General features: G+C 42.4%; 1 protein-coding gene across 3 annotated transcripts in view; it reads left to right on the forward strand.

The window, feature by feature from the left end:
- Nucleotides 1-5,535: 5,535 nt before the first annotated feature.
- The window catches only part of b3gntl1 (UDP-GlcNAc:betaGal beta-1,3-N-acetylglucosaminyltransferase-like 1), a 13,967-nt gene continuing 6,420 nt past the window's right edge, over nucleotides 5,536-13,082 (forward strand). The window contains exons 1-6 of one of the 3 annotated variants that reach the window (XM_027027605.2): nucleotides 5,536-6,017; nucleotides 6,731-6,847; nucleotides 7,247-7,346; nucleotides 8,129-8,193; nucleotides 10,618-10,683; nucleotides 11,928-12,023. In XM_027027605.2, the coding sequence (XP_026883406.2) occupies nucleotides 5,877-6,017; nucleotides 6,731-6,847; nucleotides 7,247-7,346; nucleotides 8,129-8,193; nucleotides 10,618-10,683; nucleotides 11,928-12,023 (585 nt within the window). In that variant the 5' untranslated portion in view covers nucleotides 5,536-5,876. Of the gene's footprint in view, nucleotides 6,018-6,730; nucleotides 6,848-7,246; nucleotides 7,347-8,128; nucleotides 8,194-10,617; nucleotides 10,684-11,927; nucleotides 12,024-12,170; nucleotides 12,217-13,082 lie in introns of those variants that run through there. The other 2 variants (XM_027027606.2, XM_027027608.2) reach the window with 2 other exon arrangements.

The raw sequence follows: 13,082 nt of genomic DNA on the forward strand, positions 1-13,082 counted from the left end.
GTCCTGTTACCTCATCATGCCTCATTAGCTAGATTTCTCAACAACTGATGTCTGCCATTGGCAAGGCTGTGCAGGGAACACTTACTGGCAGCCATGCTGTGCAGGGAGCACTTTCTGGCAGCCATGCTGTGCAGGGAGCACTTTCTGGTAGCCACGCTGTGCAGGGAGGATTTTTTGGCAGTCAGGCACCCTCCCCCTGCACCCTCCTCCTGCTTCCTCCCCCTGCTCCTCTGTTAATATGTAGCATTATCAGCAAATATGTAGAAAACCATATCTTTGTTGATGTTCAAATAGGGTAACAGGATCTTTCTTTCTCTTGCTGATACAGGAGCTCAAATCACTTTATGATTGGGAAGGTGTGCAGTCTTAGGAGTGCCTTTACCAGAGAGATGGGTTCATCTGTGGGTAAGCTGTGGGTAATGTCATATTTCTCCAACTCAAGCTGTGCCAAACTGATGTTTGCTTAGGACCTGAAATCATTTCAGTACATTTCCTACAATATTGGTAGGAAAAGGTACCAGGTATTTTGGAGTAGACTTTTTCAGGCCTCTAATTTGTTCACCAGTTGTTCTGAAGATAAGGATAGCTATGGTGTTTTAAGCATGGCACCAGTTGATCTTACAGGCAACTCCCTCGAAGTACCAAACAATATGCAAACATTGAGGTGGCCTTTTTAGGGCTATAAGCCTATTATAGAGTATTTTAAGTTTGCAAGACCAATGGCACTTACAGTTGATTACCAAATAGCCAATCAGCATATTGATAAATCAGCACCATTGGTTGCTGACCCATCAACCATTTTCCACCACATACCTGATGCTCACAGCTGCTTTTCTGTCTCTGCCCTGGATAATGGGCTCTGGTCTGTTCTACAGCCTCTGACAGCCCCTGAATTCACGGTGGATGTATCAGTGATCTAAATGAATGTACATCTTGCATTCTTTCGCAATCATTCAGTTCATTCACTGCTGATGTACTTGAAAGTAGTGTGGACCAGAATATACATGATTTCAGGACACTTCTGGATCTCTTGGATAGCAAAGGTCACAAGGTTAGCTGTGAAAAGCTCCACTGTGGTGTGAAGGAGTGCGGTATTTAGAGCAGCAGGTTGCTCAGGGCTCTCCAGGGGAGATTTGCCTGCTGGAAGCTCTGCTACTGTTGCAACGTCACGTCCTGCTATAGTTCACAAACTGCGAGATTCTTTAGGGCTCTGAAATTACTGGAGGCCTTAGACTGATTCACAACTATTATATGATCTTCTTAAAGGTAACCCTGGATAGCATGGCCCCATCCCACACACTGACACCACAGAGGCTACTTTTGATCAGCTGAAATCTGCCCTGGTGTCTTGTACTCGCTCTGGGCCTCTTTTGTGCATGAGGACTGTGAGTTCATGACTGTGGGTTCATGACTGTGAGTTCATGACTGTAGGTTTCCGGTTTTCTTCACCCTGTAGCTTATCACTTGGCTAAGGCAGCTACTGTAGCATGTGGGAAGGGTCTCTGTGAGCAGAACAAGCCACTTGTCTTATGGTTGCAGTGAAAGGCCCACACTCACTGTGTGCAACGCTAAACTACGATCATGTTTTGCCAGTCACAAGACTACGTTTTAATTCTGTTTGGGGACTTCGTTTAATGTTGCGCTTTCTTGTTAATAAAACCTCTCACTGTTGCATCCTGCCTATTGCCTCAGCTTCATTTGGGAGACATGCTTCTGAACAGGTGAAACAGGACACCACAAACCTCAGGACAGGTGGAACATGCAAACCGTGTCATTAACATTGCTTCAGATTTATGCATAGTTTCACTTGCTTTCATCTTTATGTGCAATGAATTCAAAATAATATCTCACCCATCCCTCCTGTAAAACATCCTTGTTCTTGAGTTGCTCTAGTCACTCCTACAAACGACACAAACCTGCTGTATCCAGTAATGCAGGCATGCCCAAATTCCATGGAATGCAAGGCATGGTAATAGGCTTTATTCATCCAATTTATGCTAGATTCTGAGTAATTAATATTCCCATTGAAACGTGTGAGCAGGTAAGCCCAGGAACATTATTATCAGAGTAAGACCTCACTTTCATATGAGAGGTGTTGTGGAGTCAGGCTCAGATCTGAGCATGCGCAATTCAAATGTGCTGGGACTTGATGGACTTCTTTTTTTTTTTTCTCAAGACACCTCAAGACATTTATTGTTTTATTTCTATTATATACATTTGAATGGTTGACTGATTAATGTGTTAATAACATGTTCTGCTTGGTTTAACTTCAGAGGGATGGCATCCGCTCTCTCTTCACTGGAGCAGGAGCTCTCCTGTCCTGTGTATTTTGAAATCTTTAAGGAGCCTGTGATACTCTCGTGATACTAACAGTTTCTGTAGTGCGTGTGCAGAACCATCATCCAACTATGCAAATTTTATCCATTAGTCATGTTGGTGTTATCATTTTATTTTGAAGAGTTTTTATGATTTTATTATGAAGAGAGTTTTCATGGTTTTGCTTAACATAAATGTTATTTAAAAAATGTCACATTTTGTGGCAAATATATTGCTTTGTGAAATGTGTTTAAGGAATTAAGAAAAACTGTAGTTTGACAAAAAGAAAAGAATTGTCAGAAATGCAGTTACATACATTATATAAAATGTTTTGAGAAAATAAGTTAAACATCCTTCATAAGTACAAATTTGAGTAGAAATCATTTATAAGTATGAATTCTTCATGTTACACAATAAGCCCAATAAAATGAACCCCCTTTCCTTTTCATTTAATGTAAACAATTTGAAATGTAACGTTACCTGATAAATCATTGTGACTCTCATTAGAAAAAAGCTTCAGCCTCATCTAACAAACTTGGAGAAGAAACTTCAAATTTTCAAAGAAGTAAAAGACATCTTTGACTAGGTGGCTGCACATATTAAGGTTGGTCATCATCTGGAGCTTGTTCGGGAAAGAGTGTAAACAAATAAATAAACAAAACAAACTGATGAACAAACTAAGGAATGGAAAAATGATTCCCCCTCAATCCCAGGCTCGGTTACAGCAGACAGAGAGGAAGCTAAAGGAAGACTTCAGCTTCACCAGTTTCTGAGTGAGGAAGAAGAGGCCAGGATACCTGCACTAAGGGAGAGAGGGTTGGAAAAGATAAGCAATAAGACTGGACATCTAGACAAAGGATGTAAATGAAAGGATCACAGAAGTAAAGGATATGCTAAAGAATGACTCCTTGCTTCTGCAGGTGAGACATCTTATTGCACTCACTGTGATTTCGAGCAATGTGGAATAACATTAACTAACTAATACACAATTTATTACATATTTTCCAGGACAGGTAAAAAAAGTAAGAGGTACAGATTAATCTGGTATACAAACCATGTTTTGAAAGTACCATTATCGGACTGAATCAAAAGCAGGAGTAGTAAGAATAATAGGGACAGTAATAGTGTGTGCGCCTTCCAGAGCTATGTACTCAGTGCCAGATCCAGTGGTGGGTCCAGGAGCTCTGATTGATGTGTCCATACACCTGGGGAAGATAAAGGACATGTGTCCTTACTGTGAATGCTTCAGCCTTACCACCACCAACACTCCTATACTTATATGCTCATTGACCAGAGGTCTTTAGTTTCTTTTTTGCCTAATATAAAAAGTCACCTATAACACCCTTAACTTCTTAAAATTTGCTTTGGTTTCAATAAATTAATGTACCTTATATTTTAGGTATGTATATACTGTCTAATGTCGTCATTGTCCTCGTACAAGCGCACAAGCAATGAGACTCTGTACATTCAGCTCCAGTCATATGAATCTTTCTTTTTTTCTCCTGAAGTTCCAGTGAATCTTGATCCAAACACTGCCAAGTCCTTCGTCGTTCTGTCAGAGGACCTGAACACAGTGTTGTATTTTGAGCCAAGGGTCTCCTCCCACGCAACCCAGACAGGATAACTGTGTGTGTGGGGGTGCTGGGCTCAGAGGGGGTCAGCTCAGGCATGCAAAGCTGGGTGGTGGAGGCTGAAGGCAGTGATGACTGGGCAGTAGGAGTGGCAGAGGAGGCCATTCCAAGACAGGAGCCTTGCACAGCAATCCCAGAGAATGGCTTCTGCTGTGTGTTCAGAAAAGGTAACAATATTTTTACTTACAATCAAACTCTCATGACAAATACAGCCTTCAAGAAGCTCTGTGTGAAAGTGAACTGGAAGAAAAATAAGGTGACCTTCTCCCACTCAGAAATTCAGCACTTATACACCTTCACATACACATTCACAAAAAAAGATGTACCCATACTTCTACAACAAAAGCACAAACTCAGTGAAGATTCTACCTGCCTGATAAATAAACAAGCTAGGAAAGCAGTCATCCTCTTGATTGGTTTCCAGAGTGGCAGATTCTCCTGCATTAATCCACTGTTTAATCTAATAGTGTAACACGCAGAAGTCACCTCTGGAGGTAAAAACATAGCCTTTTCTAAATTTCTCACAACAGTAAGGGATTTCTAACAGAGAATATGAACATGGATTAATTTATCAATAGTCATATGATATTTATTCTTTATCACTCTGAAGTATACATAGTAGTGGTGTCTGTAAAGCTGGAAACATTTTTTAAGGGTTCTGGGATCAAATCTTCTGTGTCCTTACTTGCCAGTCTCCACAGGCCCTACACATTCTACCTTTAAGACAGATAAAGTTTTTTTTTTCCCCATTTTGTAATTTACAAAACTTTTAAGTTTTGTCATTATTAATAATATTGATGGTTATGTATATCATCCAATGATTAACATGCTGTGTAATATTTTTGATTGATAAGTATGAAGATTGTTTAACGGCATAAAAAATTAGACATGGAAATACTTGTGTCCAGTTGTATTGTTCTGCATTATATTAAACCTAACAAGAAAGTTAATTGTTTTTTTCATATGTATAAATAAAAAAGGACCAAATTTATGGAAGGTGCTGTATATTTACAAAACTATATATCTTCTGCATCACTGGAAAGTCCAGGACTCTTTGTAAGACAGTAGGAATTAACAGAATAACTCATGTGAATAAAAAGAGAGATTTGCAAACCCACTACAGAGGACACAGATGAATAATCAGGCACAAGTGGATACATAAATATATATGAATTAACACATATATCTCAACAAATGAAAGGGAAACATCTATTTTACTAAACAAGCCACCTACCATTGTTCTAATATTTTTATAAAGGTTTGTAGACCATGATCTTAGTGTAACATGTGCATCACTGTCATGGTTATTTAGTCGCTCAAGGTTTCAAATCATTTCATCTAGCTATTCTAGTTAAAATTGTGCTGCAGAACACAAAGCCTACACGTACTGTGTTCAGTGTACTCAAATGTTATAACGTTAAAAGTTGACTGCTTTCCCCAACACACAGGGAAACGGCACTTTTTATCCAAGCAACGAATGCCTTTACTGACAGTAGTGTCTTGCAATCAGACGCCTGTCCGCATTTTCCATTGACCAATTAGAAGTTTTGCCCGCCCTGATGCGGAAGTGCGAGGCGGTAGTTTTCGGACGAGGTCCCTTTAATGCGAATGACCCCCCAAAACAATAATCTTCCCGTCGTCTATAGATCAGATATTGAAATTAGACCTAACGCAGCAAAGGAGACAAGTCCGCTTATCGGGTAAAAGCAAATCCGTATGTAAGCTATAGCCTACACTTCCTTAGTTAACAAGTTACCTAGCTTAGCTACGTGAACGCTTCCGCTATATTTATCAGCCTACTGTGCAGAATCCCCTGATTAATGTTCCCTGGAGGGTCTGAATGGTGTTTTCGGACGCGACCTGTCCTCATTTCGTCCTGAACAATTTAAGATTAATCCTCTACGCTATCGCGCGACGCAGCACGAACCAATGTGGCTCGGCGAAACCGAGGGCACGTGGCCGCGGAGCGGGACACGTGCGGACGACCACTCAGCACGCGCTGCCGTTTCAGCCCGTGGTAGGACATTAGAGGGCGGCAACATTCAAGTGGTCGGTCATCCTGACAAACGTGTCAGTGTCCTATTCCTTTGTTGGTCTATGCTAGTTATTTGAGTAGCTTAAAAATACGACTTCGCAATTGAGATATTTCGTCTCTGTCAAATATACGAAGTCTCTCTCTCTCTCTCTCTCTCTCTCTCTCTCTCTCTTACTACATTCACGCAAATAACAGAGAAATACTGTATTGTTTATTGCACGGATGTTGACTGCTCCTTTGTTGACTAACAAACTCTAGGACTTATTGTTTATTGCACTTATCGTTGTCTGAGACAGCTTATGTATTTTGTACTTCTAGGCATCAGCACTGATCCCTGTATTTCTACAGTATTCTAGATCATTAGCATATTGGACTCTAACCTGCTGTACTGGCTAGAAAACATTCTATGAGTAAATGACAGCACTTTTGTAAGTCGCTCTGGATACTGCTAAATGCTGTAAATGTAAATGTAAAGTAATATTTACAGGTTTATTAGTATTCAATAAAGGAAAATAAAATACTCATGACAATTTCTAAATACATATAGCTGACACTTAGCCAAAGCGACTTACAATTGTGACAGCTTGAGCAATTGAAGGGCCTTGCTCGCAGGCCCAAGAGTGGCTACTTGGCAGTAGTGGGGTTTGTGCTAATGAAGTAGGTGATGGAATTATGTTTCTCTCTCTCTCTCTCTCTCTCTCTCTCTCTCTCTCTCTCTCTCTCTCTCTCTCTCTCTCTCTCTCTCCAGTCAGTGATTATACCTGTGTACAATGGTGCTGAGTGGCTGGACGAGTGCCTTCAGGCTGTACTTGAGCAAGACTTCTTGGGCACGATGGAGCTCTCAGTGTACGATGATGCTAGTGTGGTATGCGTCCCTCACCACAGGCTTCCTCTTTCTCTTCTTTGTCAAACTCACAGTGTTTTTGCAGTTTTGATGAAAAAAATCACCTCTTCTTTCTTCCTTTCTCATATTTTTTTTCAATTTCACTTTATATGGGCTGTATTGGCATGACAAAACCATATTGTATTTCTAAAGCATTTACAGATAAACAGAAGTAACATACACAAACAGTAACATGGACACAAACACAGATGAAGAACAGAGCTGTATATACAGTATATACCCTGTATAGTGTATATACTGTAATGTGTATGCATATACTGTATATAAAACATACATACAATACATAAACTGTACTGCACAAACATGACTGCACAAATTATACACAAACCACACTGCATAAACCCGCTCTCTCTTTCACAGGATAATTCCAGAGCAGTTGTTGAGGGTTGGCGAGAAAGAATGGAGAAGAGAGGCTTATCCATGGTGATATCAGGCCATAGTTCTCCCAAACCAAGAGGAGGTGTGTGTGTGTGTGTGTGAGTGTGTGTGTGTGTGTGTGTGTGTGTGTGTGTGTGTGTGTGTGTGTGTGTGTGCCTGCAACTGTATGCTTTATGTGAGTTTGTCCTTAAAGTAGTCTGGCTTCCCTTGTCTTGTGTGTAGGGTGTCTGATTATTTAAGGATTGTGTCTGCACACTGAAGGTCATGCTCTGAATTTAGCTGGTGTGTGTATGTATGTGTGTGTGTGTGTGTGTGTGTGTGTGTGTGTGTAAATGTGCTTTGACAGTTTAGTCTTCTGATTTATGCACACGCCTGCTTATCGATATATAAACACACGAATGTATGAGGTTCTTTCACATCAGGTAGAACTAGACGACACACCACATTGAACTAACTGACTTAGACTGTCTTAGAACAGTCAAACCCAGGAAACCAGATCCCTCTGGAAACTGGAAAAAAAAACACCAAAGAAAGCATTTGTTCTTCATTAAGTGTTTCATTTTTCCCACTGTTGTTGCAAATGCAAAACATAAAAGCATACGATTCCATGTTGTTATTTACTTGCCTAATATTTTGTTTATATGAGTCTGAGATTAGCTGGAGCTGGTAGACATTGGCCCAGAGGAAGGAGCATTAAAGAAGGAGGCTGCCTCCAGGCTGGTCTGTTGGCGAGGCAGATCTGGCGGCCCTGGCGTCCAACAGCTGTCCTGAGTAGCGGCAGCAATACACATGAACCTGCTTGCTGCTCTAATGTGCTCTCCTTCTTCCTCTTCCTCTCCATCTTCCTCCTCCTCATTTCTCTAGTTGGGTTTGCCAAAAACCAGGCTGTGTGTCAGAGCTCTGGACGATACCTCTGCTTCCAGGATGCGGTGAGTGTTGTGTGTGTTTGTGTGTATGTGAGAAAGAGAGAGAGAGAGAGAGAGAGAGAGAGAGAGAAAGGGAGGGAAAAATAAATATATTTCGTATGTTACCAAAAATGTTGCTAAGACGTGCTGCCCAATGACACCTTAACCAGGTGTCTTCTACACTGCACTAATGTTTGACAGACCTGTCAGTAGAACAAGATTAATGAGCATGTGTGTGTACATGTGTGTCCTGACTGTTCAGACATGTTCAGCCAGACATGTAAATGTATTCTGTTGAAAAGTATTACTCGTGTATACATAGTGTGGTATGTTTACACTGTGAGTGTGTGTAGTCCACTTTTGAAATGGATGCTGTAGTTCCTGTAAGAAGTAACACCTTTGGTTTTATGTTGACTGATTGGGAAGGCTAGAACTTAAATCACAGTGATATCCATCACACATGGCCAATTCTCTCTCTCTCTCTGTCACTATCACACTCTCGATCTCTTTGTCACTGTCAGTCTCTTACTCTGTTTTTCTTTGTCTCTGTCTTTCTCTCTAACTGTCTCCCTATCTGCTCCTCTCCCTCGCTCTCTCTGACCCTCACACACACTCACACACACACACACACACACACACACACACATTCTTCACACACACACATACACTCACACACACACACACACACACACACACATTCTTCACACACACACACACATACACTCACTCACACACACACACACACACAAACACACACACAGACACACACACAGACACACACAGCATGCCAACTTCAACATCTCATAAACATGCCACAAATATTACACACTTACTACTATTGTACAGATATAAAAAGTGTCCAAGGCACCCTCAGAAGCCAAAACACACACACAAGGCCATGAGAATCACATATTGCCTAGGAATGCACATTATTCTTCATATCCAGGAATCAGGCCCAAAGTTCTGCAATACACACACACACACACACTCAGAGTTGGAGTCTTAAATTTTCCTACGTCATTGAAAAAGTGCCGATGCAATGGATACGGATATAAATGATATCCATTCTTCATGGATATTGAGTGTGCTGTCAGCAAACATCGTGGGACCAATTGCAACACACCTATGGATATTAGGTTTGTTCTCAATAAAAACAGTGGAACCCATTTTGTCGCACCTCCAAAGTGAATCTCACATGGGACAGACAATTTGAGTGTTTGATGAGGCCCGTAGCCTGTTTGCTGTCCTGCAGTGAATGCTGTCATGACGAGAGTGATGGAGTATGAGAAGGCTCACAGCTGGGTCTGGTTCTCTTCATATGGGCCAGGGGCAAGAAGCCTCCTTCCCCACTCAAGGTTCTAGATGTTACCTTGGTGTTACCCCACACCCCTCCTGGCCCACACATCCATGTTGCAACAGAACAGAGGAGCGTGGTCCCCCCTAACACGTTCATGGCCCAGATTAGACAAGCACTCTCTGACTTACTCTTTCATCCCGTCTTTGTCTCTCGCTCTCTCTCTCTTTTTCTCTTTCTCTTTCTGACTCTCTTTCCCATGTTTCTATGTGTATGAGTTGTTTTGAGAGACTCTAGAGAAAGCGAAGATTTTTATTGTTTAGATTTTTGTTTCTAGACTTTTTGTGTATAGATTATTTTGTGTGACCGTAAGAGAGTGTGGGGTTTGTGTGACTGCGTGATTGAGGGGTTTCTGTTCCTTTGTGGGGTTTGTATGACAGTGTGTGTGTGTGTGTGGTGTGTGACAGTGTGTGTGAGTGTTTGCTTTAGTGCTTTTTAATGGGAGGAAAGGGGAAAATGTGTTTAGTGCGCAGACGTGACAGAGGGAGAGGCCCGCTGGTATGGTGTGCTGTGTGTGTTTGTTGATTTAAGTGTGTCTGCTTTGAATGGACAAGCTAGCGTCCTGACCTCTTTCACCTCGGTTGCTCACAGACCCAACAGACTGTTTAAACTAAACTCTCTGTCTTTTTCTGTCAGTCTCCCCCTTCTCTCTTTCTTACTTCCCTCTCTCTGCCCCCCCACATGTCTCTCACTCTTTCTCTTTATCTCTAGCTGGGGATAGTAACTAATACTGATGACTTCTGTAAATTGCACTTTACAATATTAGTGTTAGTTGTGTGTGTGAGTGTTTGTGAATGTGTGCATGTGCGTGCATGTGTGCATGTGCGTGACTGTGTGTGTGTGTGTGTGTGTGTATCAATGAACTGCTTTGGTAGAGGCAACTTTGTGGTAGCTGTTGGGTTTTTCCTGGAGTTTGCTCCCTGAGTGAGGATCACCGGAACACTCTAGCCTGAGCTTATTATAATCCAATCAGTATGGAACAGTCAGGACACACACAAAGGACCACCTATTTCATAACTTGCTTGAATGTCCCATCAACATTTTGCACATTATCACAAATTTATGTCATCAGAAGAGTTGTCTGTGTGTTGCAGGATGATGTCATGATGCCACAGAGAGTGAGACTGCAGTATGAGATAGCTGTCCATAACCCTACTGCTGTGAGTCAAACAAACACACACACACACACACAACCTCATAAATCACTCAGCCAAAAATAACACAGCTCACTTAAAAGTAAAATTCAGTATCAGGTTCAGTTTGCAGGAAGCTTTGACTTGATTTTTTTGGGTCATGCTACACCTACTTTACTGTGTGTATGTTTCCATTCTTTCCTTTCTCCCCACATTCCTGCCCTGTCAGTGAAGTAGTTTGGAAAAACCCTTTGATTCCCAGAGCGTGTAGAATCTGGGGGAATTCTGGACATTTGCATTGACGGAGTGTTCTTGACAGTGTTGTTGGGGATTGTGGTTTGGTGGGTGTGGCCTCATGGTTGGACTACTGCTATGAGTATGCAAATGTTCACCTGAGGGAGTGGGGGCTCCCTGTAGGGAAACAGGGAAGAGAGGCACACTGTAGGGGGCTAGAGGGGAGGGGGGTTATCCTTGTGGGGGCAGAGAGGGGTGGGGCTTCCTGTAGGGATGCAGTGGGGGGCGGAGCTCAATACAACCTACTGCTGTAGGTGAGCTGCACCTTTAAAGTAAAGGCTTAGCAGGGAGGGTAGGAACCAGGTGTAGGAATGCCAGCATATCTGCATCTTCTTGTAATGCAGGTCCATCCTTATAACAGGCACTCGCACACACAGTTTAGTTTAATGGCAAGTGTTAAAATGTGAAATGTGATTTCAAAGGGAAATGTGTAAACAAAGTGTGCTGAAGTGTGGGGTGTATGAGGTTTCAGTATAACTTTAGGTCAAGCTGCGTTTTGTTGCAAAGTTTTAGTAATAAATATTAATAGCACATTATGACTGGCTGATGGAGGAGGGAGCAGGAAAAACAGTGACTTGTTGCTTTGACCTCCGACCTCAATGTCAGAGTCCATTGCTGGGCCGGCAGGCGTCTGGCTGGAGACAAAAAAAGCAAAACAACAAGAGCAACAGGAGGCAGTGGTTAGAGCGATGGTGTGTGAGTGTGTGTGTGTGTGTGTGTGTATAACTGCACACGCAGAGGTCAGTGGCTGGCGAGAGGCGGTTGGTTGGTGGTTGGCTGCTGCTGAAGAACATGACAGAAAGGAAATGAGAGGGGCTGGTTAAAACATCTCATTCTCATGTGTGTGTGTATGTGTGCATGTGGGTGTGTGTGTGTGTGTGTGTGTGCGTGCATGTGTGTGTGTGTGTGCATGCGTGTGTGTGTGTATGTGTGCATGTGGGTGTGTGTGTGTGTGTGTGTGTGTGTGTGTGTGGCAGATTGTTGGTTGTCAGGTGCGGCGTGTTCCAGAGGGTTCTACAGAGCGCTACACTAGATGGATTAACTCTCTTAGTCCAGAGAAACTCCTCACTCAGGTAACGCGCACACACACACACACACACACACACACACACACAAACACACACACATTAACCCACACACCCACTCCCTTGGTGTTTTTGAACTTGGGTGGTTTCCGTGTGTGTGGCTTAGGGTTCTGGCACTTTGATCACACTCTTCACTCCCTGCGTGTCGCTGAACAGCTTCGCGTCAGGACGAGGCCTGGAGGTGTGTGGCAGGAAAAGGCGGGTTGCATTGTGTTCTGAGGAGTCGCGTGCCATGGGGTCAGATGTCACTGGAAACAGGATGTGTACCTGGAGACTGCTGTTTCCGCAGATATGAGGGGGAGGGTGTTAAAAGCACACAGCCTGAGCTTAGACATGCGCTCACACAGACACACACACACACACACACACACAGAGGAAGCTAGAGCTGAGGTGTTAGTGGATTGGTGCAACTGTTGGAAAGTTCCCCACTTTGCTTGGCTGAAGTGCTGAAGCCACTCCATTCATACTATAGCACTCACACAGTCTGTTCAAGAGAATGACTGCTTTATGGAAGGCAAAGAAACAAAGAGCTTTCTCTCTTTCTTATTCTCTCCCTCTTTTCTTTCTTCCTGCATTTTACAACACATTACAAATACACACAAAAATGTCCTGTTTGTGGAAAAAAGTTCAGAAGTTTAGAATTTTATTTAATCTTTCTTTCTTTCTTCATTGGTCCTTTCCTCTATTTTTCTCAGATTAAAAGTGTCAGATTTCAGTAGGGTGTGTTGGCACATTCCACTCAAGGTTACCCCAAGAGGCTAACCACACACACACATGTACATACACACACACCACACAAAGTAAAAGGCTGCCAGAAGGCAACATCTTTTACCTATTACAAGCTTCAAGCTTCATATTAACAAACCTACAACAAAATACAAACATAAAAGTCTTACAACTTTAACTGGAAGCTGTAGTTACCCATTGAGTGGCATGCTACCAACAGCCCTGGATTTACACCTCATTTGCAAACATATTAACCAGTGCTTCAATTTTACTACCCACCTTTCACACAGGGACAGCCTGGACTGTATACAGTCTTCACAC

The sequence above is a fragment of the Electrophorus electricus genome, chromosome 16 (genome assembly GCF_013358815.1).
Source record: "Electrophorus electricus isolate fEleEle1 chromosome 16, fEleEle1.pri, whole genome shotgun sequence".
Taxonomy (NCBI): domain Eukaryota; kingdom Metazoa; phylum Chordata; class Actinopteri; order Gymnotiformes; family Gymnotidae; genus Electrophorus; species Electrophorus electricus.